The 27,592-nt window shown below is 43.2% G+C and overlaps 1 protein-coding gene and 1 long non-coding RNA gene across 2 annotated transcripts in view; one reads left to right on the top strand and one right to left on the bottom strand.

Moving 5' to 3' along the window:
* plcg1 (phospholipase C, gamma 1) overlaps window positions 1-26,345 on the bottom strand; it is a 126,329-nt gene extending 99,984 nt beyond the window's left edge. The window contains exon 1 of the mRNA XM_069884214.1: window positions 25,928-26,345. Within this exon, the coding sequence (XP_069740315.1) occupies window positions 25,928-26,147 (220 nt within the window). The 5' untranslated portion in view covers window positions 26,148-26,345. The remainder of the gene's footprint in view (window positions 1-25,927) is intronic.
* On the top strand, window positions 752-21,912 carry LOC138735792 (uncharacterized). The gene is made up of 3 exons (XR_011339945.1): window positions 752-875; window positions 959-1,006; window positions 21,282-21,912. It is a non-coding gene; the product is annotated as an uncharacterized lncRNA (long non-coding RNA).
* Window positions 26,346-27,592: the final 1,247 nt, after the last annotated feature.

Here is a 27,592-nt window from a genome sequence, read left to right as displayed (position 1 = left end):
TGGGGCTTGTTTATGGATGACTATTAAGATTTAAGGTTAATCTGGAATTTTGGCATTGTGTTGTCCTTCTCTAAGATTGGATTTATGAATATTAATCTTCAACCTTGTTTAGGGGAAGGGGTGTTGAATTTTTTTTTTCTTTTGTTATATGTTATTTTAATATTGTGATTGTGTTTTGGAACTTGTACTTATGATCATTTTTATAACTTTTTTCCTGGTCTTGTAGCACACTTCATAATTGTATTGTTCAACTTTCTTTATTGTTAAAAATCTCAATAAAACTAAAAAGAAAACGAAAAAGGTAATTGCTCAGGTCAGTGTCCTCAATTGTGACAGCCTGCGAGCATGCATCATTCATACACCAGGGTGAAGAAATGGAGAAGGAGAGCATGCATAAGGTAGAGAGAAAAAGGGAGGAGGGAGAGAAGGTGTAGAGAGAGAGAGATAACCCTTTTACAAAGAGATACCACTTAATTGGCGTGTGAACAACCCCATGTTTCAAGCTAGGTCAGGTCATTCACACTGAACCAAGAAAAGCTGGATCAGTGCAAACTTTAACATAGCAACCCGTATCCTGGAGCAAAAGCAAGTGAGACCTGAAGCATTACAGCATCGGCATCCTGTGTAGTGTATAACGCGTGTGCCAGCAGTGATCGCATCGTGACCTCGTTGCTGCCTTATCAAGTCTGAATCTCTCGCTGGTAAGTCACGAATATTCATCGTCGTCAATGCATCGCAGCCTTTGACCGTCCTGGACCCGGGAATGCAAGCCTTTTAGACAGGAGCCAATGTGAAATGCATCGGCTGTGATACTACCTACCTTGGCAGGAAATACACGGCATGAAATTGACCCTCCCATCATTGCTTTCACACAGGTAAGTGAAGCGGTTAAAAAGCAGTTAATTGATCCCTGTCGCGTTAAACAAATCTGCCTTATTAATACATTCTTTTCGATCAGATTACAGCATTTCAGATGTCTGGCTTTTTTTTAAAAATCCTACTAACAGTGAGTATTCTTTCTTTTCTCATGTTCATCACACTTACTCACACATTGATTACTTATTTATTGATAATCAATTAATTCCATTAACTCATTCTTGTGAATAAGAGTATTGTAATATTTGTTACAAATAATTAAAATAGGACCTATGCAGTCAAGGGGAGGGTGTCGAGGAATGAAGAAGAACAGAGGGATCTTGGAGTTATGGTACAGAGTTCACTGAAGGTGGATTCCCAGGTAGACAGGGTACTTAAGAAGGCATATAGCATTCTGGCCTTCATAAATCATAGCATAGACTAGAGTGCAGCTGTTTAAGGCATTGGTGAGGCCAGGTTTGGAGAATTGTGTTCAGTTCTGGTCTCCAAATTATAGGAAGGATATAGATAAGGTGGAGAAGGTGCAGAGAAGATTTACAAGAATGTTGCCTGGCTTACAGCATCTGGATTACAGGGAGAGATTAAGGAGATTGGGATCTTATTCATTGGGAATAAAATTATGAAAGAAATAGATAGACTAGACATAGGCAGACACTTTCCCGTGAGGGAAGGGAAGGTTGGAACAAGAGGCCATGAGTTAATGGTAAGAGGGCAAAACTTCTGGAGAAATTTTAGAGGATGCTTCTTCACTCAGAGAGTGGAGGCAGAATGGAGTGATCTTCCAAATGAGATAGTTGCGGCAGAGTCCCTTCTGTCATTTAAGAGAAGGTTGGATGTGTACACGGAGGTGAGGGGGTTGGAGGGATATTGGCGGAGATCGAGAGGATTGAGCTAGTGGAGTTGTTCTAGTGAACCGGTGCGGACTCGAAAGGCCGACATGGCCAGTTTCTGCTCTGTAAATGGTTATTATCATGGACTCTTCCTGTTTTTCCTCAAGTTAAACGACACTGGTGTTTTAATTCAGTATTATTATCAGGTAAGGACTTTACTAAATTTATAGAAAAACAGAAAGCTTTTTTGATACTAATGACTCTTCAGAGACCTCTTCCTTAGTTATATCATATGGTAGACTTTGAAGACCTTTCTTAGGGGGCAAATCATTTAGTATACTGTTAAATAAAAAAAAGGAAGACTAATAAAGAAAGATCTGAATTAATTAAACAAATTAAACTGTTTGATCAACAATATACTCAAACTAAAAATTCAGAAGTATGCAAAAAATGGATTGAACTTAAAACTTAATTTGATCTTCTCTCAAGATATCCAGTTGAATGCCAACTTTTGAAGTATAAAGGTCAAGTTTTGGGATAACCAATTGAGCAGATTTGGTGCTAAGCAGCATATTACCAAGTTTCATAAAGATAATGGTATTATGACTTCAGATCATTCTGAGATAAGCAATGCATTTAAAAGATTCTATTCCAAACTATACACTTCTGATTGTTCGAATGACAAAAAAAAGCAAAGAAAATAGAGGTAAAGCCAAAGAAGGTTGGAGTGAGGAGGACAACAGAAAAGGCAGCAAGAGAAAGAAAACATGAAGATCAAATGAGTGATGATGAAAGAGTGAGATCAAGAGTCAGTGAGACACAAAGACAAAGTTTCAGAAAGACAAAGATAGATACAGATAGGTTCAGATAGACAAATTTGGAGACAAAAGATAGAGTGAAGGTAGATTGGAGGAAAAGAGAGATATAGAGTCAGATGTAGTCATCACACAGAGAAATAGACAGACAGAGACAGGATGGTGGTGTGTTGCAAAGAAGTCAAGTCCATTGTTTTATTCTAACCACAAGTTCACCAAAGTGAACAAAGACAAAGTGAGGTGGTTATATTACTATTGGTGCCAATTGACCGAAGGGAACAGCACTTGGTTTGCATACGTTGTATTGCACAATATTTGTGAAACATTCTCCATTTCCTCCGATTGGTGAGTACCTATATCCCAGATTCATTAATGTCAGTAAGCACAATGCGGACTCAACAGAGGAAACCAAACAACTAAACTTGTAACATGCCACAAGGGTACTTCTGGAGTACTTCAAAACAATCCACAGTCAAAGGCCTCAGACTTTATCAGCAGCGATAGTCACCAAGTCTGTCCTCATTTTATTTCCCCCAAAGGCTCCAATAAACTCTCGTTGGAGTACTACACCATGTCAGTTCAGGTACAGGCTCAGTAATCCAAAAACAGAGGTTTAAATCCCACAGCAGATGGAAAAGTTAAATTCAGAAAATTAATAACTTACCAATAAAATACTCAAGCATGGACACTGGTCCTTAAAATTATAGGAATCCCATCAAAGCTCATCATATTAGAGAAAGTTCTTGAGGAACCTGCTATCCTTAACATTGCTCCAGCAGTTTCTGCACTCCAAAATGGCTTGGTTCAAAGAGTTGTCACAGTAAAGGGTAAAAAGTGCACCCCCATCCCTTTAAAACATTCTTCTGGTTAAACCAAATGGATCTTCCTCATTATGTGCACCTTGATACTATCCAACAGCCATACAGAAAGCAGAAGGATCAAAATCCAGATAGATGTCATGTTCTCCCAGAATCACAGTGCGGCTTTCGTGCAAACAGAGGAACTACTGACATGGTCGTTGCCCTCAGACAGCTCCAAGAAAAGTCCAGAGAACAAAACAAAGGACTCTACATCACCTTTGTTGACCTCACCAAAGCCTTCGACACCGTGAGCAGGAAAGGGCTTTGGCAAATACTAGAGTGCCTCGGATGTCCCCCAAAGTTCCTCAACATGGTTATCCAACTGCACGAAAACCAACAAGATCGGGTCAGATACAGCAATGAGCTCTCTGAACCCTTCTCCATTAACAATGGCGTGAAGCAAGGCTGCGTTCTCGCACCAACCCTCTTTTCAATCTTCTTCAGCATAATGCTGAACCAAGCCATGAAAGACCTCAACAATGAAGACCCTGTTTACATCCGGTACCGCACGGATGGCAGTCTCTTCAATTTGAGGCGCCTGCAAGCTCACACCAAGACACAAGAGCAACTTGTCCGTGAACTACTCTTTGCAGACGATGCCGCTTTAGTTGCCCATTCAGAGCCAGCTCTTCAGCGCTTGACGTCCTGTTTTGAGGAAACTGCCAAAATGTTTGGCCTGGAAGTCAGCCTGAAGAAAACTGAGGTCCTCCATCGGCCAGCTCCCCACCATGACTACAAGCACCCCCACATCTCCATCGAACACACAAAAATCAAAACGGTCAACCAGTTTACCTATCTCGGCTGCACCATTTCATCGGATGCAAGGATCGACAACGAGATAGACAGCAGACTCGCCAAGGCAAATAGTGCCTTTGGAAGACTACACAAAAAAATCTGGAAAAACAACCAACTGAAAAACCTCACAAAGATTAGCATATACAGAGCCGTTGTCATACCCACACTCCTGTTCGGCTCCGAATCATGGGTCCTCTACCGGCATCACTCACGGCTCCTAGAACGCTTCCACCAGCGTTGTCTCCGCTCCATCCTCAACATTCATTGGAGCGACTTCATCCCTAACATCGAAGTACTCGAGATGGCAGAGGCCGACAGCATCGAATCCACGCTGCTGAAGACCCAACAGGTCACGTCTCCAGAATGGAGGTCCATCGCCTTCCCAAGATCGTGTTATATGTCGAGCTCTCCACTGGCCACCGTGTCAGAGGTGCACCAAAGAAGAGGTACAAGGACTGCCTAAAGAAATCTCTTGGCGCCTGCCACGTTGACCACCGCCAGTGGGCTGATATCGCCTCAAACCGTGCATCTTGGCGCCTCACAGTATGGCGGGCAGCAACCTCCTTTGAAGAAGACTGCAGAGCCCACCTCACTGACAAAAGGCAAAGGAGGAAAAACCCAACACCCAACCCCAACCCACCAATTTTCCCCTGCAACCGCTGCAACCATGTCTGCCTGTCCCGCATCGGACTTGTCAGCCACAAACGAGCCTGCAGCTGACGTGGACATTACCCCTCCATAAATCTTCGTCCGCGAAGCCAAGCCAAAGAAGACTGTAGCAGTTAGCGCAGCTCTATTACAGTGCCAGTGACGCGGGTTTCAAATCTGGCGCTGTTTATAAGGAGTTTCTACGTTCTCTCCGTGTCTGCCTGGGCTTCCTCCCACCTTTCAAAACATATGGGGGTCATAGATTAATCGGGATATTTGGGTTGCAGGGGTTCATGGGCCGAAAGGCCGTATTACCGTGCTGTATGTCTAAAATTAAAAAATTAAGAGTATAATATGAGCAGGAGTCAACTATCTAGCCAATGGAGCCTGCTCCACCATCCAATAAGATCAGGCCATGGACTCTGGCCCAATTATCCACCTACTCCCAGAACATTTAATTCTTCTTTCTTAAAAAATCTATCCATCTCTCCTCAATACATTCAAAAGGCAGCCTATTACACCAAACTCTTTCAAATACAACAAGCCATTAAGCATCTACCCTTCCTATTATGTACAAGATCAGCTTAGGTGCAATAAATTATTTAGCAGTGATTAAGAAAACACAAATACAAAGCGACTTTGCAAAGTGATGTAATATATATTAAGAGCATTTTTCAGGAATTCCATCAATATCAGTATAGGACGAGGCCTGGCTGTTATTATGGCGAGTGTCAGTGTTTAACACTGTGATTACTGAATCACAGTGGCCAAGCATTCTGCAGTAAGCACTGCAACTCCAATCAGTACAGATCAGCTAAGTTAACTCCTCTTCACAGACTATCAATACAGGGGCACCTCAAAACTGCAAATTCAGCCCCCTGCTCTAATCCCTCCCACGAATGCATAACCAAAGCTCGCCTATAAATAATCCACCACTGTTGGCCAAATAACTGGAAATGATGAGTTAGAATGAATGGAGATCGAGATCCTGGTAGGGTGACGCCAGAACAGTTTTTCTCTCAATGTCACTGAGACCAAAGTGCTTATTGCTGATTTTAGAAAGGAGAGGCCAGTGGAGCTATGCACTGTCTCCATCGGTGGGATGGGGGTGGAGAGTTCCTGGAGTCCATGTCTTAAAGACCTTTCCCGAAGCCTGCAGATCAAGGCAATCATGAAGAAGGCACACCAATGCCTATACAGCAAGTCCTTGAATAATGTCATTTAATGGAGGAGTCACGTGATGGAGGAGTGGCCGGACGGTGAACTCCAGCCCTCTCCAGAAAAGTCGGAAAAAATAAAGGAAAACACAAAGGCACAAAAATAAAAATTAAAGTAAAGTGAGTATAAAGGTGGAAAGAAGATGGCGACAAAAAAAGAAAAATCGAAACCAACAGTAAGAAGAGAGGAAGAGAAGACAACGGAAGAAGAAGGAGAAGGCCTTACCTGTTCGAAGAGGTCCGCAGTGGAGAGAGAAACCCGCTCCCTCAGGTCGGTAGAAAGTGGACTACAAAAATGGCTCGCTGAGCCGAGTAAAAGTGCGCAATGCGCATGCAAAAAAACACACCGATGGGAGGGGTAACACCTGCAGCAAGAGGAGAACATAGAAGACAACGAAAACAAGAAAGAAGAGAAGAAAAGGACAACAAAGAAACAACAGATGGCCAACCCAGAGGAAGAAGAAGAGGAAGAGTACAGTGAAATAGAAGAAGAAGGGAAAGGCAAGATAAAGGAGGTACTTTCTCTTATTAAAGAATACATGGAGTCATTTAAAGAACGGCAAGCGCAAGAATTTAATGATTTAAGAAGAAGAATAAACAATACAGAAGATAAAATGAATAAAATAGATATGACATCAGAAATGGGAAAAAGAATGGACAAGGTGGAAGAAAGTAAAATTCCTAAGATATACTACAAGAGAAAAGGTACTGGAGAAAACAATGGAAAAAGTAAGAGAGAACAACAAGCCACTGGAGTACAAAGGGCGAAAAATCTTCATTTATCCAGATATAAGTTTTGAACTCCTGAAGAAGAGAAAGGAGTTCAATACAGCAAAGGCGATTTTATGGAAGAAAGGGTATAAATTTATACTAAAGCATCCAGCGGTATTGAAAATATTTATTCCAGGACAGCAAAACAGACTATTCTCGGATCCAGAGGAAGCATGAAAATTTGCAGAACAATTACAAAATAGACTGAGAGATGAAGACGTGTAACGAGAGTACAAAAGACTGCGAACTAAAAAGACACATAAGTTTTGAACTCCTGAAGAAGAGGAAGGAGTTCAATACAGCGAAAACTATCTTATGGAAAAAAACTATTCTCGGATTCAGAGGAAGCAAGGAAATTTGCAGAACAACTACAAAACAAGCAGAGAGATGAAGACATGTAATAAGAGTAAAAATGACCACGATTTATATGTATGTGGGTAAAGAGGCATATGTGTGTATATGTATAGTGTGCATACATGAATGTATCCGTATTTAGAGGAAAATATAGAGAGTATAGACAAGAATTAATAAGGGAAGGAAATGGAATAGAGGGAATAAGGAGGGAATTAAAAGAGTGACCTTTGTCACATATGAAAAGTGAAATCTTTTCTGGGGGGGGCTGGGTGGGGAGGAGTTACGGTCACTGCAAAATCAGCTGACGCTTGCGAGTGAATTCGCAAATCCAAATGGAGAGGGGAGATGTGGTTGTCCGACAAGGGTTAAAGGACAACTCAGGAGGGGAAGGGGAGATTGGGGCTAAAGAAGTTTTAAATAGGAGAATAAGGAAAATGTTTGATGTTTTAGGAATGTTGTCTTATAAAGGGTTCAAAACAAGAAAACAGAAATGGATAAGAAGGAAAGGTAATGATGGAGAAACGGAAAGGGAAGATAAACAAAGTATAAAATGGCTACGTTGAACTATATGACTTTAAATATTAATGGAATACATAACCAAATTAAAAGGAAGAAACTGCTAAATTTACTGAAAAAAGAAAAAATTGATATAGCATTTGTCCAAGAAACACATTTAACTGAATTGGAGCACAAGAAATTAAAGAGAGATTGGGTAGGACACGTAACAGCAGCATCGTATAATTCAAAAGCAAGAGGAGTAGCTATATTAATTAGTAAAAATGTGCCATTTAAAATAGAAGAGTAAATAATAGATCCAGCAGGGAGATATGTAATGATAAAATGTCAGATATATTCGGAGTTTTGGAATCTACTCAATGTATATTCACCTAACGAAGAAGATCAAAAGTTTATGCAAGATATCTTTTTGATGATAGCAGATACGCAAGGGAACATATTAATAGGAGGGGATTTCAACCTGAATTTGAATTCAAATATGAACAAAACTGGGAAAAAAATTAACAGAAAGAACAAAGTAACCAAATTTATAATTAAATCGATGGAAGAAATGCAACTTTTGGATATATGGAGGAAACAACACCCAAAGGAAAAGGAATATTCATATTACTCGGCAAGACATAAAACATACTCAAGAATAGACCTATTTTTGTTATCAGCTCGTATGCAAGATAGAGTAAGAAAAACAGAATATAAAGCTAGAATACTATCGGACCATTCACCCTTAATATTGACAGTAAAGTTAGAGGACATCCCTCCAAGAATGTATAAATGGAGATTAAATCCCATGTTACTTAAAAGGCAGGATTTTAGAGAATTTATTGAAAGACAAATTAAAATGTATTTTGAAATAAATACGAAATAAGTGAAAGATAAGTTTATACTATGGGATGCAATGAAAGCATTCATTAGAGGGCAAATAATAAGTTATGTAATCAAAATGAAAAAGGACTATAATCAGGAAACAGAGCAGTTGGAAAGGGAAATAGTAAATATAGAAAAAGAATTAGCAATGAAGGAAGATACAACTAAAAGAAGAGAATTGGCGGATAAAAAAATAAAATATGAAACACTACAAACATATAAGGTGGAGAAGAATATAATGAAGACAAAACAGAAATATTATGAACTAGGTGAAAAAACGCACAAAATCCTAGCATGGCAGCTTAAGACAGAACAAGCTAAGAAAATGGTATTGGCATCAAGGAAGAAAGACAAACAAATTACATATAATCCAAAAGAAATTAAGGAAAACTTTAGAGAATTCTATGAACAATTATACCGAACTGAAAACGAAGGGAAAGAAGGGAAAATAGATGAATTTCTAACTAAAATTGAACTACCAAAACTACAAATAGAGGAACAAAATAAATTAACAGAGCCATTTGGAATAGTAGAAATACAAGAGATAATAAAAAAATTACCAAATAATAAGACACCAGGAGAGGATGGATTCCCAATAGAATTCTATAAAACATTTAAAGACTTATTAATTCCGCCCCTCCTGGAAGTAATCAATCAGATTGATAAAACACAAAGCTTACCAGATTCATGTAAAACAGCAATAATTACAGTAATACTAAAGCAAGGGAAAGATCCACTCACACCAGCGTCATATAGACCAATATCTTTACTTAACACAGATTATAAGATAATAGCTAAACTATTAGCAAACAGATTAGCAGAGTATGTACCGAAAATGGTAAATCTAGACCAAACTGGATTTATCAAAAAAAGACGCACAACAGACAATATTTGTAAATTTATTAACTTAATTCATGCAGTAGAAGGGAATAAAGCGCCAACAGTAGCAGTTGCTTTAGACGCAGAGAAGGCCTTTGACAGAGTAGAATGGAATTATTTGTTCAAAGTATTGCAAAAATTCAATTTACCAGAGAAGTATATTAATTAGATTAAAGCATTATATAAGGGACCGTTAGCGAAAGTGACAGTGAATGGACATGTATCAAAGCAATTTAACTTAAGCAGGTCAAAACGGCAGGGATGCCCACTATCACCTTTATTGTTTGCGTTAGCTATAGAACCACTAGCAGAATTGATAAGAACAGAAAATAATATAAAAGGGATAAAAATAAAAGACAAGGAATATAAAATCAGTTTATTTGCGGATGATGTTATAGTATACTTAACAGAACCAGAACTATCAATAAAATAATTATATAAGAAATTGAAGGAATATGGAGAAGTGTCGGGTTACAAGATCAACGTAAATAAAAGTGAAGCAATGCCTATGAATAATGCGGATTTCTCAAAATTTAAGAAGGAATCACCATTTAGATGGCAAATGCAAGCAATAAGATACCTAGGTGTACAAATAAATAAAAATCTCGGCCAACTATATAAACTCAGTTATTATCCACTAATGAAAAAATTACAGGACGATTTAGAGCATTGGAAAGATTTACCACTAACACTAATAGGAAGGATAAACTGTATTAAAATGAACATTTTTCCAAGGATATTATACCTATTTCAGGCATTGCCAATACAACTGACAGAGAAATTCTTCAAGGAGTTAAAGAAAATAATAAGGAAATTTTTATGGAAAGGGGGGAAACCGAGGATAGCACTAGATAAATTAACAGAATGTTACAAACAAGGAGGCTTACAACTGCCAAACTTTAAAAATTATTATAGAGCCGCACAATTAAGATACCTATCAGATTTTTATCAAACAAGGGAAAAGCCAGATTGGACCAGATTAGAATTAGATAAAATAGGGGAAAAGATACCTGAACACATATTATATAAATGGGATGAAAAATTGGTACAACATAGAAGTTCTCCAGTATTACATCATCTACTCAATATTTGGAAGAAGATTCATGTAGAAAGAAATAAAACAAATTATCAATTACCAAAACTAATATTGACGCAAAACAAGTTACTCCCTTTTACAATAGATAACCTTTCCTTTAGAGAATGGGAGAAAAAAGAATAGAAAATTGTTTTTCAGGAAATAGATTATTATCCTTTGAACAAATGAAAGATAAATACAATATAACTCAAGATACAGCACTGGCATATTACCAATTGAGATCCTACTTGAAGGATAAATTAGGAAGCAGTTTGAGTTTGCCAGAGGGAAGTAACTTTGAATATGTGATTACAGGTACAATGATAATCAAAAGATTTATAACAAATATGTATATTAAACTGCAAGAAAAGGAGAATGAGGAAACAAATGGTAAAACTAAACAAAAATGGGAACAAGATTTAAATATAAAGATAAAAAAGGAAACATGGGAGAAGTTATGCTCTGGAACGAGAGAAATACAATAAATACGAGGTTACGTATGATACAATATAACTGGATACACAGGCTATACATTACACCTCAAAAGTTAAATAAATGGGACTCAACAGTATCTGATAGATGTTTTCGATGTAAAAAAGAAATGGGAACAACAATTCATGCAATCTGGACATGTGAGAAAGTAGAAAAATTTTGGGAAGATCTAAATCAGATATTAAATAAAATAACAGAAAACAATATACCAAAGAATCCAGAGATCTTCCTCCTAAGTAACATAAAAAACAAAGAATTTGGAATTGATTTGGAGGATGCACAAAAAAGATTTGTTAAGATAGCTCTAGCCGTAGCAAAAAAATGTATTATGTCAACCTGGAAATTGGAAGATAATTTGAAAATACAACAATGGTATATAGAAATGAATAAATGTATTCCATTAGAAAAAATAACATATAGTTTAAGAAATAATATTGAAATATTCGAACAAATATGGGAGCCTTACATGAAACACAATAGCGAAAACCTACCGGGGACAATCACTACCTAAGTTAACGGAAGGAAAAGGAAATGAAAAGAATGGACTCAGTGGAATTTCTGGTGTATTTTTATTGAATGACAACATTGTCTGACTGTTTAATGTATCCTAGATTTTGTACCTTAAATGGATGGGAGGGGGGAGGTAGGGAGGGTGGGATGGGAGGAGGGAAGAAAATGGCACTGTATTTGTGTGAAAAGGAAAAAGTGTGTATCATGGTTAATGTGATTTATGGTGTGAAAAATAAAAAATTGAAAAAAAAAGTCATTTAATTCAACATCATTTCATTATAATGTTGATGAGAGAAAACATTTACAGCAATATAATATTGCTTTTGTTTAATGTCGTTTCACTTAAAGCAGCACTTTCCGAGAACAGGTCAACAACATTAAGTGGGAACCTGCAGTACTTTCAAAGAAGTCTAAGGAGATTTGGCTGGTTGCATCGTGATCTGGTTTGGCATTTTGAGTGCTGCAGAAAGTAGCAAACATAGTCAGGTCCATCACAGACTCCGACCTCCCATCCACTGAGGAAATCCATTAGTGGCGCTGCCACAAGAAGACAATCAACAACAAGCTGTAAACCCCAAAAAAAATGGGAACAAGATCTAAACATAAAGATAAAGAATGAAACATGGGAAAAGCTATGCTCCGGAACTATGAGAAATACAATAAACATGAGGTTACGCATGATACAATATAATTGGTTACACAGGCTATACACCACGCCCCAAAAGTTAAATAAATGGGACCCAACAGTATCAGACAGATGTTTTCATTGTAAGAAGGAAACAGGAACAACAGTACATGCAATTTGGGCATGTGAGAAAGTGGAAAAGTTTTGGGAAGATCTAAATCAGGAATTAAATAAAATCACAAAAAGCAACATACCAAAAAATCCAGAGATCTTTCTTCTAAGTAATATAAGAAGTAAAGAACTTGGCCTCGATTTGGATGGAGCACAAAAAAGATTTATTATGACAGCCTTAGCTGGAGCAAAAAAATGTATTATGTCAACCTGGAAATCAGAAGATAGCCTGAGAATACAGCAATGGTACATAGAAATGAATAAATTTATTCCATTGGAAAAAAAATAACATATAGTTTAAGAAATAACATCACAGTATTCAAACAAATTTGGGAACATGGAATACATGGAAGACAACAGAGAAGTCCTACCACGGACCTCCACCCCCTAAAATGACAGAAGGAGAAGAAGTGAACTGACCCAGTATGTAAAAGTAGATGACACAAATTTCTTGTTTATTTTCATTGTGTGACGACATTGTTTAGTGGGTTTAATGTATTATATAGGTTGAACGTTGAGTGGGTGGGGGGGGGGGGTTGAAGGAGGGAGTGAAGGGAGTGGGGAAAAGGGGAGAAAATGACATTGTGTATATTCAAGAGGGAAATGTTTGTGTGTATTTTGCTCAGTATGGTTCATAGTGTGAAAAATAAAACAATTTTAAAAAAGACTATCAACATCATAAAGGACCCTCCATAACCCTGATCACAACCTCTTCTCATGGCTACCTTCAGGTAGGAGGTGCAGCACCTCCAGGTTCAACAATTTCTTTTCAACAGCTATCAGGCTCTTGAACTTCCCCTTGTAACACTAATCATGGACTGCTCAACACCATAAGAGGACTGTCTGCTCTATTGTAACTCCACCTTTTTGCTTGCACTGTGGTAAATGTGAATATTTATTACCTATCTAACTTTTGTATTTATTATCTTTTTTTCCAATTTAATAAATTCTGTTATTTTTTTTTTATTTTGCAAAGTTCCTGTTCAGCAGCGAGTAAGAATTTCAGTGCTTATGTATATTGTATAATGCACATGACAACAAACTCATTGTCCCTCTTCTCCAAAGCCTTGTCCACCTCCTATGAGATCTAGAGCTGGGACAAACACAACATTCCCTCCTCCCCCACCAGTGCAGGAGGGGCTGGATAATGCATTGCACCAAAGTTTCATTACAAGAGATCACAGGTTTGGAAAGGGCAGCTTATAGGAATGCAAGCTCAGTGGTGTGAAGGGTCAGCAAGCCTCTCAAAATTCTTGTTCTGTCTCTGGAATTCCCTACCTTACAGCACAGTGGAAGGACCAAAATGACACAGAATACAGCAACTCAAGTTGGTCTTCCACCAACTCAGCGTCGTTGGCAGTGAAACATGTCCATGATGTTCACATCCATTCTTCCAACAGAAAACATTCAAAATGGACCAGGAGTTGTAGGTTAATTGGGTGGCACGTGCTCGTGGGTCAAAAAGGCCTGTTACCGTGCTGTATGTCTAAAAAGTTAAATTTAAAAATTTAGAGCAGCTCCTGGACCAAGCTGTGATGTATTCGACCAGGATCACTTCTGAGCTGTTCCTGCAAACATTGGAAGACACATTGGGGACATTCCACATTTCTTCTGGCTTCTAAAGGAAGTAGAGGCAACAAAGACTGCAGCATCAAAGTGATTCCCACCCCCCCCCCCCCCCCTTTCATCCATCCAGTAATCTCTTCCCAGTACAAACCTTGGATGACAGGAGTGTGATGTCAGGCAAGTGAATAGCACATCTGGCCCAACCTAGCTGAGCACCTACAGTTAAACAAGAAAGTCTGCAGATGCTGGGGTCAAGTGCAATTCTTGAATGTGCTGGAGAAACTCAGCAGGTCATGCAGCACCCAGAGGGAGGAGGAAAAGGGAACCCAGTCTTTTATTTCCTATGGATGCTGCATCATCTGCTGAGTTTCACTAGCACACTAGTAATATTGCAAGTACCTATCGCCTCCGTGCTGGGTATGTCAGCTGGGAAAGGATGTTGACAGTGGTTCAGTTATCCTTCCAGTGAATTTGGAGAAAGCATTGCTAATATCATTCTAGTGTCTTGAGGAGCTGTACTTAGTCCAGCTCTTAGGAGTACATAGGGGTCACTGCTGAGCACAAGATTTGGTTAAGTTTCAAGGTTTCAATCTCCAAATACCCCTTTCTTTGATCAACTGATGACTGTCCTGACTCACCTGAAACAGCAGAAAGTTTAATTAGCAACATCTGAGATGGCTCTCAAGGCAAGGGAAGCCGTCCACGTTTTCCAGAGTGGTTACGAACCAATGTCATAATGTCATGTGATGCAGCAGGAAGAAGTTGATAGAGGACCATTGTCTTGTGGATTTTGAGAATGTGGCCTTTTAGCCAAAGCAGGTCAAAGATGACTTGGATCTTGGCCTCCAACCAGATGCAAGTCCCTGCTGCAGCTCTGGAGTGAAATCACCATGAAGTCGGAAGTTTCCCATTGGTCCTGAAAATCAGGTCCGCTCCTTGGTAGGTTTGTTGGAGGTGAGGTTTATCATCAGACGAAAAAGACAGGAAAAACCTTATGAGGTAATGATCCGCCCCTGATTGCCCATACCTTCCATGTGATTGGCCCTATTGTAGACCAGCTGATTTGGATCACGGAGCTAATGTTAAACGGAGACAAGGCACACTTTTGTGGGGACTGAATTTATGGAGGCTCATTTCACTCAGCCAAGGAAGATAGTCTCCTCAGTGTCCCCAAGGACAGAATCCACATTCCGATTAAGGGAGCACTTCTTTAACCACAAGGAGGCATAAAGTTACACACAATCTGACTGGAGGAAGAGGCAGTGAGGGAAGAAAAGACCAGGCATGCCTTCATCGGTCAGGGGTGAATACAAGTGTTGGGACATCATGCTGAAGTTATACAATTGCAGGTGAGGCCAGACATGGAATATTGTGTGCAATTCTGGTCACCCAACTGTAGGACGGACATTATGAAGTTGGAAAGGGTACAGAAATTTTACGATGTTATTCCAGGATGAGGGAAGTTGAGTTATCATGAGAGACTGGAAAAACTGAGCCATTTTTCCTTGGAGCACACGAGGTTGAGTGTTTGGTGTGGGGTGGGGATTTTATTGAGGTCTATAAAATCATGAAGGGACATCATGAATGGTATCATTGTGTTCTTCTGAGTGGCAGAATCCAGGACAAGAGGGCAAAGCTATAATGTGGGGGGGGTTTAGAATTGGGGGAGGGGGTTCTTTATTCAGAGGGTGATGGGGACGTGGTACGAGCTCCAAAACAAAGTGATGGTGGAGAGATGCAAGGGGGTGCCGAGGCCGCTGAAGGCTTCCTGATCAGGTCAGAGGTTTGGATCTAGATCTCGGGTTGCTGATGTTTTAGACTGGAATCCGTGCAGCTGCAGAGGCTGTGGGAGCGATGGAGGCGAATTCAAGGATACTCAGCGACTCTAAAAAGACTCTCTTTTGCTTCTCTTTCTCTGACTGCAAAAGGGATGCTGGGCAATTTCTGCTGAACGTGAATCTTTATCTGCCTTGCGGCACATTTCTGTTTTATTACCTGACAATAAAAACATCTTGACATATCCATGACAAGAATTTGCAACTCTAAATTTATTCTCTGATAGAAACTTAAATCTCTCACGACTGGCTGTGGTAGTTTCCTTTAAGGATCACTTGGATAACTGCATGGATGGGAGGGGACTGGAGATGCATGGGCCTAAGCCAGACAAGTGGGACTAAAGCAAGTGAGCTGGGATGAACTGGGACAGTGAGCCCATTCCTGTTCTGTAGGACTCCAAAAAAAAAGAAGCAAACATTATTTGCAGAAGAGGGAAATAAAAAGCCACTGTGACATCAGAAACGGAGCTCAACTGATTTTAATCACTAATTCCACAGACGAGCTGAACCCCAGGATGTGGTTGAGGAGTGGCGGGTGCAGCCAGATCAACGGTAGCGGCGCCCTAACTATTCAGGTAAAGAAAGCCTCTGTGACCTAGAAACTGAAGAGAACAGGAGGAAGTCATCTGGTCTGCTGTGCGGTCTTCAATCTCGTTGCCTTTGCCAGACACCCACATTGTTGAAGATATGAAGGTTGCTGGTTTGCAGGCGGAAACAGCTTCACGTACCTGCAGCAGAATCCCCACCCCCTACCCCAGTCTGCACTACGGGCAAGATCTCTGGCTGGCAGGAAGAGAAACATCACCGGAAACCAATGCGCTATTTCATTTCATATAGAAGGGGTATTAAGTTGGGTGATTTCAGAGTTGACCGGAAGGGATTCAGCCAGGGGATACATAGATTGCCACAATATAAAATGCATCCTTTAATGAGCACACAACTGTACCAACAATGATCTCACCAAAGTAATTTCCCAAGTCAACCCATTTCCTTCTCTTTATGTTTAATGAGTCATTATCTAACTGAGAGGTAATGGATTTTTCAGTATGCACTTCAGTTGGCTACATACTTAAAACACAGACAAATGGATTATTGCAAAGTAGGGGGAATTACGGGATATGGTGAAAAGGCAGGTAGGTGGAGCTGAATCTATGGCCAGATCAGCCATGACGTCAACGAACTGCAGAGCAGGTGCAATGGATCAAATGCCGACCCAATTTGTTGTTTGCATTCCATCCTCTATCTGCAGGTGTTGGACTCGAGTGCAATACACAAAAGTGCTGGAGAAACTCAGCATTCATTGGAAGTAAAGGGTAACCCACATTTCAGATCTAGGCACCTGCTGAGTTTCTCCAGCCAGTTTGTATATTGCACTCTATCCTCCCATTCAATGTGATGCTCAATAGCCCTTCCAAATTATCCATCCACCCCTCTGTGCTGGTCCACACTCTCCACCCTACCTGGTCTTTCTGAGTGAAAGGGGGAGGAGGAGGAGGAAAGGGAGTGGAAAAGAGGGAGAGGAGGGGAAAGTGGGAGGGAGGCACACTGAAGGGCAGCGTTATTGCCCTACACACGACCCGTCTTTGGAAGCTAGCTTGCATGTTCACACAGAACCGGAAAAGCCGGCTCTGGGAGTCCAATATGCTCCACCATTGAGACTCCCTACCTTGGTGGATCGAAGCCAGGTAAGTCTAGACCTCCCAATTGCCCCCGCAACGCTTTCACACAATGCTTGAAAGGAGGATAAAAACTGGCTTTGAAGCACAGTGTTAAATGGGCTAGAGGGAGGGCGGGACCCCCGCACGCAAGAGAGGGCGGGACCCCCGCACGCAAGAGAGGGCGGGACCCCCGCACGCAAGAGAGGGCGGGACCCCCGCACGCAAGAGAGGGCGGGACCCCCGCACGCAAGAGAGGGCGGGACCCCCGCACGCAAGAGAGGGCGGGACCCCCGCACGCAAGAGAGGGCGGGACCCCCGCACGCAAGAGAGGGCGGGACCCCCGCACGCAAGAGAGGGCGGGACCCCCGCACGCAAGAGAGGGCGGGACCCCCGCACGCAAGAGAGGGCGGGACCCCCGCACGCAAGAGAGGGCGGGACCCCCGCACGCAAGAGAGGGCGGGACCCCCGCACGCAAGAGAGGGCGGGACCCCCGCACGCAAGAGAGGGCGGGACCCCCGCACGCAAGAGAGGGCGGGACCCCCGCACGCAAGAGAGGGCGGGACCCCCGCACGCAAGAGAGGGCGGGACCCCCGCACGCAAGAGAGGGCGGGACCCCCGCACGCAAGAGAGGGCGGGACCCCCGCACGCAAGAGAGGGCGGGACCCCCGCACGCAAGAGAGGGCGGGACCCCCGCACGCAAGAGAGGGCGGGACCCCCGCACGCAAGAGAGGGCGGGACCCCCGCACGCAAGAGAGGGCGGGACCCCCGCACGCAAGAGAGGGCGGGACCCCCGCACGCAAGAGAGGGCGGGACCCCCGCACGCAAGAGAGGGCGGGACCCCCGCACGCAAGAGAGGGCGGGACCCCCGCACGCAAGAGAGGGCGGGACCCCCGCACGCAAGAGAGGGCGGGACCCCCGCACGCAAGAGAGGGCGGGACCCCCGCACGCAAGAGAGGGCGGGACCCCCGCACGCAAGAGAGGGCGGGACCCCCGCACGCAAGAGAGGGCGGGACCCCCGCACGCAAGAGAGGGCGGGACCCCCGCACGCAAGAGAGGGCGGGACCCCCGCACGCAAGAGAGGGCGGGACCCCCGCACGCAAGAGAGGGCGGGACCCCCGCACGCAAGAGAGGGCGGGACCCCCGCACGCAAGAGAGGGCGGGACCCCCGCACGCAAGAGAGGGCGGGACCCCCGCACGCAAGAGAGGGCGGGACCCCCGCACGCAAGAGAGGGCGGGACCCCCGCACGCAAGAGAGGGCGGGACCCCCGCACAGACAGACAGACACTCGCACAGAGAGAGGGAGACAGTTGCAGAAAGAGAGCGAGAGCGAGAGCGAGAGCGAGAGCGAGAGCGAGAGCGAGAGCGAGAGCGCCGCACATGCATACACACATATCAAAAGTAGAAATATTATGCCGAAGAAACAATTACTAAATAGGAGAATGAGCAGTGGTTTTCAAGCACAAAACATTACAGTGTGATTGATGGTGTGAATACTGAAATGCTTTACCTGCAACTAAATTCAGTCGATAGAAGCCCTAATCTGTAGCAGTAGGAATGATATATAGGGGTCATGGGATGAAATGTCTTATTTAAGGTCTAAAGCCTTCATATAGACCCAAAATGTTGACAATTATTTCCCCCTCCATGCCCCCGCCCCCTGCCCCCGAGATGCTGCTTGATCTGCTGAGCTTAGTCAGCCGATGGTTTATGCTTCATGTTCAAACAGATGTTCCCCTTGTGAGGGCATAGTTCCAGGACTAAACCATTGCCCTATTAAATATTGGAAGAGGACTCCCCCACTGAGGTGGGGAAACAAAATCATTAAATATATTCAAGAGCAAGATTGACTACAAGGAATTTGAGGAGTATGGATATGCTGTCAAGGCCAAGGTCAGATCAGTTCTGGTTCGACAGAATGACAGAACAGACTCAAGGAGCCCAGAGGCCAAATTTTTGTCCCCCTTCTTTCAGAAATGCAAGGGCACACATGTCAAAAAAGGATGAACAGGCTGAGGCCTTTCCTGTAGGGGTAGAAAAAAAATGACTCCTCTCCTCCCCCCCCCCCCACAGATATAATGAAGAACGTTGAGGATATGAGTGTAGCTGAATGACAGGCGGACTAGACAAACATATGGTGAGGGGTGTGGAAGGGAACAGAGGGTCAGAAGCAATGAGCGAAAGTATGCAGGTACGGTCTGGCTGGGCTGATGGCTGGTTTCTACTCAATAACCCTCTGTGAAACAACCTGCCCTGCTGCTCAGACATGGTTCAGTGTTGTTACTCCACCTCCATTTCTAAACACTTGGTGGATCAGCCGTCATCAATAAAAATGCAGTTCATTAGCTGCGCCAGCTTAGAGTTGGCAAGGTGGGCTTATGGGTTGCTGGCTTCAGGTTACTTCACATCAAAAGAGGATTGCAGCACAGAAATAGACAACCTGGCCCAACTCGTCAATGCAGGTGGGCAAAGGACTCCCATCACCCTGCTCACAGCATCTTCTTACGGCTATCCTTGGGTAGAAAGCACAGAAGCCTGAAGACCAGCTACTGCAGGTTCAAGAACAGTTCCTTTTCAACAGCTATCACGCTCTTGAACCTCTCCATGGGAGGCTAATAGACGGTCTGCACTCCTGCACGTCAGTTTTTTCCACTAAGATTACTGTGAATATTCATGACCACATATACCCATGTAATAGTCAAATTCTGTGGGCCAATTTTTAGGGTAAAATTTAAGGGGTCGACTATTGCATGCATACTACATTTGACCTCGGTAAGTACGTATATCATTCAAGGTTTCAGGATTTCTGAGGGGTGGCCAGCTGGGACCAGGTGTTAAGTCCATATTCAGGATGTCAGGTGCTCAGGTGGTGGGTCGTCAAGGCCTTGGCAAAAGTTTGCAGTCAGGCCATCGTGAACCCCAGTGAATGGCCAGTCAGGGCCAAAAATAGAGGGGTTGACTTTCATACAAATGTATTGAAAATACCAGATTTTGGGGGAAAAAATATAGGGGTTGACCTTTACATGGTATTGAATATTACACACATATATACGGGATCTATCTTACATATTTATTCCCTTTTAATTTAACTCAATTAAAAAACTATTCTAGTTTTTATTTATAACTATCTGTTTGTCTGTAGCGTAAGAATTTTGGGCTTATGTATATCATACAATGCCTGGGACAATAAACTCATTATATTATACTCCACACAGCTGGATCTCAGTACCAAAAAGACAGGTCTGATTCTGATCTCTGATGCTGACTGTGTGGAGTTTGCATGTTCTCTCCATGGAGGTTTTCGCCTACAGGTCACCTGCCATCCCAAAACACGCAGGCTGTTTGTGGCAAGCGTGAAGGGAGGAATGTTATTATGCAAAGTTTATTGTTTTTAAATTGTGATTTAGTCCTAGCCTGCTTACAACTAGATTGTGGGCAAAGTCCAAGCAACTAAACCAAAAGCCATCAAATTTAAATTTAATTTTTTTTTGACAAACAGCATAGTATCAGGCCATTTTGGCCCTCCAATCCATGCCACTCAATTTACATTTCGAATGGTGGGAGACACGGGGAGAACGTACCAACTCCTTACTGACAACGTAGGATTCGAACCCCAGTCCCAATCGCTGGCACTGTAAAGGTGTAGCGCTGACTGCTAGGCCATCGGGGCCGCCCACATATCAGTGTCATGAGTAACATAACCCAAAGATTGGGGGAAGGAATTCCACAGGTGAGGCAGCATCTGCGGAGGGGAAGCGATGATATTTTGGGTCAAAACCCTCCCAATTCTACATCTGCAGTCTCTTTCATCTCAAATAAAAAACCAAAAGGGACAATTCAGGAATCCCTAGATTTTTACAAATGTTTGATTTATGAATTTTGTTTCTTTGCCATTTAAAGCCTTCAGTGCATTTTTCACTTTAATAGACACTACGCCTCTCTCCACCCATGGGAACAGACATGAGTGATGACTCCCACAGACTGATGTACGCAGAAAGATGCAAACCAACCAAGTCCATCACTGGCATGGAAGTTCTGTCCACCAAAGATGTCTATGCAAGTCACTGCCTCCAGAAGACAGTCATCATCAGAAAGGATCCCTGTCACCCTGGTCACAACCTTTACGTAAAAGGGTCAGAGTTCTGGAGGAAAACACAGAGTCTGCAGATGTTGGGGAACTAGAGCAGTGCTCAAAAGTTCTGAAGCAAATGAATAAGAAAGCAGACAGAAATCTGAAGTCCGGAACTACTGGGTTCAAGAACAGCTTTGTTCCTACAGCTATCAGGTTCTTGAACCTCCCCAAATGAAATACAGTATCCGGCATCTATGGGGATTGGTAGATGCAACATAAGTGACTGCGTGTTGTGTGATTGGCAAACTAACTGCGATGTGCGCCAATTTTAAGCTTCTGTATTTTTTAACTGCTTGAATTCTGGATAACATGGGCTTTACTGTAACTGCGAATATTTATCTTTCCTTCTATCTATTTTTCTCCCTCTTGGTACATTATAGTAATTTAATTTACACTGTTGTCATTGATGCATCTGATCTATATGTATGAGGAAGAAGTTCAGTACATCTGTACATTATACTACATTTATGACAATAAACTTGCATCATATTCAAATATTCAAAAAGCTTTTAAACCCAAACCTTTTTGATTTATAAAACTTAACTTAATAAAACAATTTCCAGGAATGCATCTTTCGTAAATTGACTATGTCCATTTATAAAGGAGAAAAGAGATAGAGTCAAGAATAAAACATCAGGTCAAAGGGTCAACAACCAGATCTAAAAGCCAGGTTGTTGTACAAAACAGCTGTCCTTTACTGGTGCGGCTCCAGGCACATTTCATTGAGTTGCAACCTTTACTATCCTCAGAAGTAGAGCCGCAAACAATGAGCTGATGAGGGACGTCGTGGTCAGGGAGCATCTATGGGTCGAAATGGTCAGTCAACATTACAGGTTGGGACCCTCTTTGCAGATTAAAATAAAAAGGGGTAATTATGTGTCTGAAGGGGTAAGAAGCTGGGGAGAGCCACAAGGTGATAGGGTACTGCAGGGAAGATGGAGAGATAAATAGTGGGGTGGGGAAGGCCACTGGGGAAGTTGCGGAGATGGGGGTGGGAGAGGAATGGCCAAGCGAATATCACCTCTGTCAGAACACCAAGGAAAGGCTCAATATCTTGTTAGTGACAAATATTAAAGGTAAGAAGTTGGCAGCAGTGTTGTCACCTTTATGAGGGATGCAAGAAAATCAAGTGGTATTAATAAAAGAGACGAGAAAAACCCAAAAACTATCAATAAAGGGTTCGATCCAAAATGTGGACTGACCATTTCTACTCAAGACGCTCCCTGACCCATTGTGTGCAGAATAACGGAAATAGTCTTGGCGACTGCATTCATTAGCAGAAAATGAAAAAGTACACAACAAAACAAAAAAATTAAACCAAATGTCTGCATTTCTGGGAAGCAATTTCTTCCTTCGACTTGCAATGCCTGTGGAACCACCACAGAGCTCCCACTGCGCAAGTCAGGCCATGCATAGATGGGAATGGCCAAGTTAATGCCACCTCTTTATCAGCCCACCAGTAAGAGGGTCAATGTCCAGTCAACCCCCCCCCCCACCCCCCACCCCCCACCCCCCCCCCGCCCACCCGGAGCCATAGTACATTTAAGTGAAAACCTGGTTTTGTTTTCTACTGAATTTTTTTTTAAAATGTAATTGGCAGGAGAGGAATACAGAAGAAACCAAAACATGACTGCTTCACAGGGAAGGAGGCACATAAACTGAGCAGAATCCGGGGTGAGGGAGAGGTGGGCGGGGTAATGGAAGAAAAAGGTGAGAATGGCTGGTCTAAAGGATAGCAGCATAAAGGATATCAACAGTGCTCTTCATTGATTTCAAAGAAATATCCATAAAATAAATAATTAGACCTTATTTAAAGCAATGGTCAAACAGCACATGATTTGTTCAGTTCAGTGAGGTTAAGTTACTGGACTGGAATCCAGAGACCAGGGCTTACGATCCATAGTTGCAAGTTCAAATCCCTCTTCTATCCACTAAGAGGAGGAAACACACAACTGACTCATGTGGTTGGAAAGACCCCTGTTAAGTGCATATCTATGTTTGGTGAAGGAGATTCTCTGCAGATTGTGTGTAGAGTTTGCAAGTTCTCCATGTGACACGTGGGTTTCTCCTCCCCCCCACCCCTCATACACACACACACACACACACACACACACACACACACACACACACACACACACACACACACACACACACACACACACACAGAGTAGGTTAATTGGGTGCTGCAGGAGAATCAGAGGGGAGCTAATGATTTTGTGAGGAAGTATAGATTACAGGGTAGTGAGTGGGAGAACGGGACGTAGAGGATTGCCATGTGAGCTGGCTTAGTTTTGATAAACTGAATACACACATCACTGGGATACCCAACTATTAGTGACTACGCCTGAAATTACTCCACTAGCTGTGAAATCATTTGGATCTTCAAATCTTGAAAGGCTCCATACAGGCATTGGAGCCGGGATGCAAGAGGGTGCCAAGGGTGGAAGGGGCTCCAGAGGGGCCTCATGTGCTGAAGGCTTGGATCTGAAGCTCAGGTTGCAATGGTTAGGACTGAAGCCTGTATGCAGGAGCACTGGAGGCAAATCCACGGACACTCAGTTACTCTGAATGGACTTTCTTTTGCTTTTCTTTCTCTGATTGCAAGCGGCGCTGGGCAATTCGGCTGATGGTGAATTTTTGCCTGTCTCAAGGCAGACAAAAATACTACACGTTTTATTACGACAATGAAAAATCTTCAATTCTTGAACTCTTTTTGAAAAAAGAAATTCATGGTCAAAACCCTTCTCCCATAAACATGCCATTAATCCATGTTATTTCCTTATCTCAAAAATCTACAGTTATGAAAATGTTCATTGCAAAGATTTGGGGCAACCTTTCTGCCCTCACAATGGGGAGCTATTGGAGATGAGGCCCCACAGCTCTAGTGACCTGGGTTCAATCCTGATCCCAGGTGCTGTCTGTGTTAAGTTTGCACGTTCACCACGTGCTCTGGATTCCTCCCACACAGAGTGCAGGTTGGCGGTTATTTCAATGCACAATAGGCCGGAGCCTGACAATTTGACTGCTTTTTACTTCCTATGGATGCTGAGTGACCTGCTGATTTCAAATTAAAATTTTTTTAAATTTAGACATACAGCACGGTAACAGACCATTTCAGCCTTGTCCGTACTGCCCAATTTACACCCAGTTAACTGACAACCCCCAGTACGTTTCAAATGGAGGGTGGGAGAAAACTGGAGCCCCCAGCGGGAAACTACAAAGACATGGGGAGAACGTACAGACACCGTGGGATTCAAACGGTCCCAATCGCTGGTGCTGAAAAGGCGCTGGGCTAACCGCTACATCAACTGCGCCACCCAGCACTTCCTCCAACACTTGTTTATTGTGCTCAACCCCAGCATTTGCATATTTTCTTGTTTAACTAGATGGCGGGGCTATTTCACCCCTCTAAATTGCTCCTAGAGCATGGGTGAGGGTTAGAATTTGTGGGAGTTGATGGGGAAATTCGAACAATACCATCAGTGTAAGTTTGCCGTAAATGAGCATGAACTCAGCATTTCTGTTTCTACGCTGCGTGGCTATACAAATCTAAAATAATGCTGGCTGATTTCACACCTAAAATGATCGCGGCACCTAGTCACCACTTCCCCAACAGAGTGCAAATAGTTTCTCAAAGTTCAGCAAATTCCTTTGTAGTTGTTATAGGCACCTCAATTTAATCATCTTTCTGAAAACAGCCTGCAGGAGGAACACAACAGGCCGAGCAGCTTAACTGGGAGATAAAGATTTATTGACACTTCAGGTTGGAACTTTTGGTCAAGTCTTGATGAAGGGTTCCATCCCAAAGCGTCAAACCTTCCTTTCCCCCCCCTGCTTCATCCACTGAGTTCCTCCAGCAGATCCTCCAGCTCCAGATTCTACCAACTGCAGGCTCTCGATCATCTTTCAACTTCCAAAAGGAAATATAATCCAGGTTTGTGCAACTTATTTCCAGACATCAAACACATGTAACGGATACACCCCGCTGTTCCATGTAACTGGCACTGGGCATCAACTGCACAGCCTTCAAGAGGAAACAACGTGGAAATTGCACAGTTCGAATTAAAAGCTCCAAGCTGACATGGACCTCACAATCAAGTCACCTCTCACTTAACCTCCCACATCCTTTCACCCTGTCGTGCGCTGAGAGAGACAGAGTTCATGCTTCAGAAAAAAAAAAGGGTCCTTTCATCAAATCCCATGTGATAAATTGGCCTCCACAGATGCTGACCGACTCGCTGACCATTTCTGGCTTTTGTTTTGTTTATGGGGCAACTATGAAACCCAAAGTTTCACCCCCCCCCCCCCCCCGGACCTGCGGAACACTAGAAGCATCTTGTGCTATCTCCACCTCAGTGGGACATTGCCCAGGAGGGAGGCGGGGTGGGGGCTCTAAAAAGATAAAACGCTCGCAGTCCCCCAGTGCTGGTGCAGAACTTACTTTCTCCTTCCACTTTGTCCGGCCCCCGGTTCCAGAAAATCTGCCGGGTCTCCAGTTTCACCTGGAGGGTCCTCTTCTCCGGCCTCTGCGACTTCTTGGAGTAGTACAGGGTGATGACAGTGCCCACCTCCAGGCTGCGGCACAGTTTGGCGATCTGGCTCTGGGCTCCATGATCGAGCTGCGGCAACCCGTGCTGGAATAGCCCTCCCGCAACAGCCATGTCCTTTTTCGGGAGCCAGCAACAAAAAAGAATTGCGCGTGCGCCTTCAATTTAAAAATTAAAGGTTTTTCTATATATATATATCGTGAACACACCCCCCCCCCACGGAAGAGCCGAGCGTGCGGTGGGGGGGCAATGAGTTTTCAGGGTCAAATTCAGCGGCTTTATTGTCCCGCGGTGCGCTCCGGGCAGAACCAGTCTTAATCCCCCCCCCCCCCCCGCCGGCTCCTTCACAGCTTCTATATTCCCTCCCCCCCCCCCCCCCAGTCCGTCTTAGTTATTGATTATAAAAATGCACCACAACACGTCGGTCCGGAAGTTAATGGAAGCGTCTTGTTGATTTCTACCCTCCAGACAAGCCGGGTTGAAAAATCTCAGGTGATTTACTTCTTCTCCTTGGCTTTGTCGTTCTGCATCTATAGATTGGACACCAACTGCTTCGTTTCCCGGGGGTTGGGGTTCCGAGGGTCGCTTTTGTTGCATGCCCCCTGCATGTTACTGAGGAAGAGGCCGACCTCCCAATCCGCGCTGCACAGAGGCGAGCCTTTCCACTCTCGCCTGCAAACAATGACTGGTCTCGCTGTCGACCCCCTCCCTCCCCTTGTATCACCGAGATTTTCACCGCAAGCACATCTCCACCAAAGTCGCCGCTAATTCCACCCCTCCCCCCAAGTCCCTCCTTCTCCTCGTCATCACCCACAAGGAGGCACGTCCAAAGTCAATGGAATCCCAGCAGCAGAGGAGATGGTTACAATGTTGCGCGCAGCGCGGCCGCGTTTGTTGCAACTTTTTCCCGCGGCCAGTGTTTCGCCCGTAAACAAAGCCGCCGCGTTACTGCCGAAGCGATGCAAGATTTGGAAACCTGAGAGGTGAGCAGGTATGAGAGTTCATTGCCTCATACTGTACCCGAAAGCCGCTCTTGCTAGACTATACCAATAATATAAATTATGGCATGAGATCGAGAAAAAAAAGAGATGCATTTAGAAAAAAAATATAATTTTCGCAGTTGCAATCAGTGCAAAAGAAAAGGTTGTTTGGTGCAGACAGATCTTCAAGTGGTCCTGGAGGAGTTGGGTTCAAGAACATTTTTTTAACCTTAACCTGGAGGTAAAATATGAAAGTCCATGGTTGAAGTAAAAAAGCAATTGCTGGAGAAACTCAGCAGGGTTCTTTTTACATAGCAAAGATACATAAGCCACAATTCGGGCTTGAGCCCTTCATCAAGAAGGCAAGCATTGTAAAATGACTACGAGGAGTGCAAAAGATGAAAAAAAAATCAGCCAAAAAAAGGAAGAGACGGGTACTCTGACGATGGACTCCATTTCTGATCATTGAAACAAGCCGACATGAGAGATGACTGAAACCATGAAAGAAAAGTAAATGTGAAGTCCAAGCAGACTTGGAGTCATTATCAGAAATTGGCTGGGATCTGTGGAGTGAGACTT

Source organism: Narcine bancroftii, chromosome 6 (genome assembly GCF_036971445.1).
Source record: "Narcine bancroftii isolate sNarBan1 chromosome 6, sNarBan1.hap1, whole genome shotgun sequence".
NCBI classification, from domain to species: domain Eukaryota; kingdom Metazoa; phylum Chordata; class Chondrichthyes; order Torpediniformes; family Narcinidae; genus Narcine; species Narcine bancroftii.
This window is presented reverse-complemented; position numbering and strand designations above follow the sequence as displayed.